The 5123-nt window shown below is 44.6% G+C and overlaps 1 protein-coding gene across 1 annotated transcript in view; it reads left to right on the forward strand.

The window, feature by feature from the left end:
* Positions 1–5123, forward strand: part of LOC108514656 (transcription initiation factor TFIID subunit 1-like) — a 73814-nt gene that overhangs the window by 18252 nt on the left and 50439 nt on the right. The window contains exons 9-11 of the mRNA XM_017851055.1: positions 302–410; positions 1314–1412; positions 1709–1886. Coding sequence (XP_017706544.1) covers positions 302–410; positions 1314–1412; positions 1709–1886 — 386 coding nt within the window. The remainder of the gene's footprint in view (positions 1–301; positions 411–1313; positions 1413–1708; positions 1887–5123) is intronic.

Below are 5123 nucleotides of genomic sequence, written 5' to 3' on the forward strand. Positions count from 1 at the left end.
AAAAAAAAAAAAAAAAAAGATAGAATGTTGGAACTGGAAGGATTCTTAAAATTCTTTAGCCTGGTTTCCTTATCTTCCCAATAGGAAACTGAGGTAAAGTTGTGACTTGCCTAGTTATTTATTAACTTGGAGAGCCTATGCGGGCTTGCCTGATCTGAAGGTGGATGTCTGGCCTTTGGTTTGCCTTTTTCCTCCCTAAGCTCATGCTTAGGTACCTTGGACTTTTTTTTATTATAGTTGGTTTTTTTTCCCTGGGAACTAGAAATAGGGGCTGTATCTTACTAAAGTGTTTTGATTACAGTGCGGATGAGGTTCGCAGAAAATCTCTGGTTCTCAAATTTCCTAAACAGCAGCTTCCTCCAAAGAAGAAACGGAGAGTTGGAACCACTGTTCATTGTGACTACTTGAATGTGAGTATGTGCATTGCTTCCTTCTGATTAGGTGGGTTCTCATTGATTCCCCTAACCGTATATGCCATGGCTCTGACAGCCTTAGATTCTCCATTTGCCTTGCCCTGAGAATTATGTGTACTGTTCATTATAAGATTTCTAAAATATGTTTGTCTAGTTAGAGAATGTGGACTTTTTTTTTTATTTGAAACGGAATCTTATTCTGTTGCCCAGGCTGGAGTGCAGTGGCACGATCTTGGCTCACTGGAACCTCCACCTCCCAGGTTCAAGCAATTCTCCTGCCTCAGCCTCCCAAGTAGTTGGGATTACAGGCACACACCACCTAATTTTCATACTTTTAGTAGAGATGGGGTTTTGCCATACTGACCAGGCTGGTCTTGAACTCCTGACCTCAGGTAATCTGAGGTGATCTGCCTGCCTCCACCTCGCAAAGTGCTGAGATTATAGTCATGAGCTACCACGCCCAGCTGATACACAATCCACTCGCCTTGGCTTCCCAAAGTGCTGGGATTACAGGTGTGAGCCACCGTGCTTGGCGGATTTTTTCTTTTCTTTTTTTTTTTTTGAGATAGAGTCTCGCTCTGTTACCCAGGCTGGAGTGCAATGGTGTGATATTGGCTCACTGCAACCTCCGCCTCCCAGGTTCAAGTGATTCTCCCACCTCAGCCTCCTGAGCAGTTTGGATTACAGGCATGTGCCACCACACCCAGCTAATTTTTGTATTTTTAGTAGAAACGGGGCTTTGCCATGTTACTCAGGCTGGTGTTGAACTCCTGGCCTCAAGTGGTCCGTCCACCTCGGCCTCCCAAAGTGCTGGGATTACAGGCATGAGCTACTGTGCCTGGACAGAATGTGGATTTTTTTTGGTCTGAGGAAGCATTCTGATTTTATGTTTCTTCTTAGAGACCTCATAAGTCCATCCACCGGCGCCGCACAGATCCTATGGTGACGCTGTCATCCATCTTGGAGTCTATCATCAATGACATGAGAGATCTTCCAAATGTGAGTTCATTGCGTTGGATATCTATAGCAGGGATGTCAAAGCCCTTTGTTCTGTCTGTGATTTCCAATAGAGGGCAGTAATCTATAGATTTAGGTAACTGGAACGCCTAATTTTTGGGGATTTAGTTAGTTTTTTTGTTTGTTTAAGCAGTTTAGTAGAGGAAGCAGACCTGCTCCACCTAGAAAGATTCCTTTCAGAGTTGATAGCCAGGTAGATAGGTAAGATGTGAGAATCTTCAGGAATTGGCTCTGGCACGTGTTCTTTGCTGATGTATGGTTCCGGCCCTTGTTTGCAGACATACCCTTTCCACACTCCAGTCAATGCAAAGGTTGTAAAGGACTACTACAAAATCATCACTCGGCCAATGGACCTACAAACACTCCGCGAAAACGTGCGTAAACGCCTCTACCCATCTCGGGAAGAGTTCAGAGAGCATCTGGAGCTAATTGTGAAAAATAGTGCAACCTACAATGGTAAGAATCAAATGTTCCATGATTGCAAAGGTCACTCACTGTTCAGATCTTTATTTATTCCTTGCTGGGCCTAAATTCAGACTAGATTGGACTGAGAGGACAATAGTGTATTTGTGCATTCATTTGTGGGTATGAAAATCAGGTAATGTACATTTTCAATCATTTAATAAATATCACTTCTTTTTTTGTGGGGAGTGGGTGTTGGAGTCTCTCTCTCTTGCCCAGGCTGGAGTGCAGTGGTGCAATCTTGGCTCACTGCAACCTCCGCCTCTCGGTTCAAGCAATTCTCCTGCCTCAGCCTCCCGAGTAGCTGGGATTACAGGCACGCGCCACCATGCCCAGCTAATTTTTGTATTTTTAGTAGAGACAGGGTTTCACCATGTTGGTTAGGCTTGTCTCTAACTCCTGACTTCATGATCCACCCACCTTGGCCTCCCAGGATTACAGGCATGAGCCACTGCGCCCAGCCTGTCACTTCTTTTTATTCCCACTGTTTAATTCTTGTATCCTCTGGAGAATTTGGAGTCTATCCGTTGCAATGAAACAGTTTCATGGAAAGTAGTGGAAGAGGTGGTCCTAGGTTAGTAGAAAAGAGGGACATTCAGTATGGATGGAACCTGTGTAGGGTATGCACTTGTGACCATGTTTGCTGTGTCTGAATCTTCTATTTGGTCTACAAATTTGTTAGAGGTACCGTTATATGTTCACTTTGCTCAAAAACTGAGAAGACAAAGGGGAAGAAATCTGTCTTTTTTTTTCCCCTTATGAGACAGGGTTTCACTCTTGTTGCCCAGTAGCCTCCTGAGTAGCTGGGACTACAGGTGGTTGCCACCACGCCATGCTAATTTTTGTATTTTTTTGGTAGAGATGGCGTTTCGCCATGTTGCCCAGGTTCTCAAACTCTTGAGCTCAACTGATCTGACCACCTCGGCCTCCCAAAGTCCTGGGTTTACAGGCATGAGCCACTGCACCTGGCCTGTTGCTGTGTCTTAAAAAGAGGAAACAGTATAGCTTCTGCATGTGAAGGATAAGGTTTTCTGGTTTCCATTTGCATCCTTGAGCACAGATTCACATATATAAATGTAGGGATTCAGAGTACAGATAGAGTATAAATCATGGCTCTGGCACTTACTAGTTGAGTTACCATAGACAAGTTATTTAACTTCTCATACCCTCCTCAGTTTTCTAATTTGTAAACATGGGATAGTACTATGTGAATTTTAAAACCTTTCAGAAGCAGGCCCAACCCATTTATCTACTTTCCATCTCTAATGACTGGCTCCCATACCCACTATCAACCCCTGCCACACTCAGCATTATATTTCACAAAATATCCCCTATCATTTCTTCATGACTTTGCAGTCTTTGCTCTCTTTCTGGGATGCCTTTCTTTCCTATATTTCTGGACCAACTTATATTACCTCTTTTTATTTTATTTCTTTTGAGATGGAGTCTTGCTCTGTCGCCCAGGTTGGAGTGCAGTGGCGCCATCTCGGCTCACTGCAACCTTTGCCTCCTGGGTTCCAGTGATTCTCCTGCCTCAGCCTCCCAAGTGGGTGGGATCACAGGTGCCCACCACCACACCTGGCTAATTTTTGTATTTTTAGTAGAGATGGGGTTTCTCCATGTTGGCCAGGCTGGTCTTGAACTCTTGACCCTGTGATCTGCCCACCTCAGCCTCCCAAAGTGCTAGGATTACAGGCATGAACCACCGTACCCGGCCCATTATTTTCTTTATTTCACCATAAGAAGTCTTTAAAATGGTTACTGCTATAACCCTCATTTTCTAGATGAACATACAGGCCTATAGTGTTTAAATAGCTTTAAAAAATGTTTTTTTAATGATGAAGTGATGGGTTGATGTGTGCAGCAAACCACCATGGCAAACGTTTACCTATGTAACAAATCTGCACATCCTGCACGTGTATTTAAAAAAAAAAAACGGAGGAAGATTACTTTACCTTTAGGGGCGCTTCTAACCTACATTTGTGATTTTCTTTTTTTGGAGATGGAGTCTCGCTGTGTCGCCCAGGCTGGAGTGCAGTGATGCGATCTTGGTTCACTGCAATCTCTGCCTCCTGTGTTCAAGTGATTCTCCTGCGTCAGCCTCCTGAGTAGCTGGGATTACAGGCATGCGCCACCATGCTGGGCTAATTTTTTTATTTTTAGTAGAGATGAGGTTTTGCCATGTTGGCCAAGCTGGTCTCGAACTCCTGACTTCAGGTGATCTGCCCTCCTTGGCCTCCTAAAATACTGGGATTACAGGCGTGAGCCACCGCGTCCATCTGATTTTCTCTTTTGATACAGTCTCTGTCACCCAGGCTGGAGGAGTGTGGTGGTACGATCTTGGCTCATTGCAACTTCCTCCCCCTCTGGGGTTCAAGCGATTCTCCTGCCTCAGCCTCCTGAGTAGCTGGAACTACAGCTGTGCCCCACCATGCCCGGCTAATTTTTGTATTTTTAGTAGAGACAGGGTTTCACCATGTTGACCAGGCTGGTCTTCAACTCGTGTCCTCAAGTGATTCACTGACCTTGGCCTTCCGAAGTGCTGGGATTACAGGCATGAGCCACCACTAGACTTAGACATGAGAATCACTTGAATCTGGGAGGTGGAGGTTGCAGTGAACCAAGATCGCACCACGGCACTCCAGCCTGTGTGAGAGAGTAAGACTGTCTCCAAAAACAAAAAAAAAAACAAAAAAACAAAATAAAAATGACAGAGTAGAGATGTTAATCCAGTTATATCTAATGCCAGAGCCTGTACTCTTAACCACCATGCTCCATATACCCTTCTCCACTTTTTCACTTACTGTTTATGCCTCACAACCCTGCACTTGTCTTCTGCTGAAGTACCAGCTACATCCTAATTGCTGGATCCACTGGCCACATTTCAGAAGTAACCTTTTATTTAAACACCTTTATTGAAATATAATTCACATACTATGCAATTTACCCATTTAAAGTGGTCAGTTTTTTTTGTTTGTTTGAGATGATGTTTTGCTTTTGTTGCCCAGGCTGGAGTGCAATAGCATGATCTCGGCTCACTGCAACCTCCGCCTCCTGGATTCAAGCGATTCTCTTGCCTCAGCCTTGCGAGTACCTGGGATTATAGGCATGTGCCACCACACCTGGCTAATTTTGTATTTTTAGTAGAGACGGGGTTTCTCCATGTTGGTCAGGCTGATCTTGAACTCCCAACCTCAGGTGATCTGCCTACCTGGGCCTCCCAAAGTGCTG

This window comes from Rhinopithecus bieti, unplaced genomic scaffold (assembly GCF_001698545.2).
Source record: "Rhinopithecus bieti isolate Rb0 unplaced genomic scaffold, ASM169854v2 scaffold_34323, whole genome shotgun sequence".
In the NCBI taxonomy this organism is placed as follows: domain Eukaryota; kingdom Metazoa; phylum Chordata; class Mammalia; order Primates; family Cercopithecidae; genus Rhinopithecus; species Rhinopithecus bieti.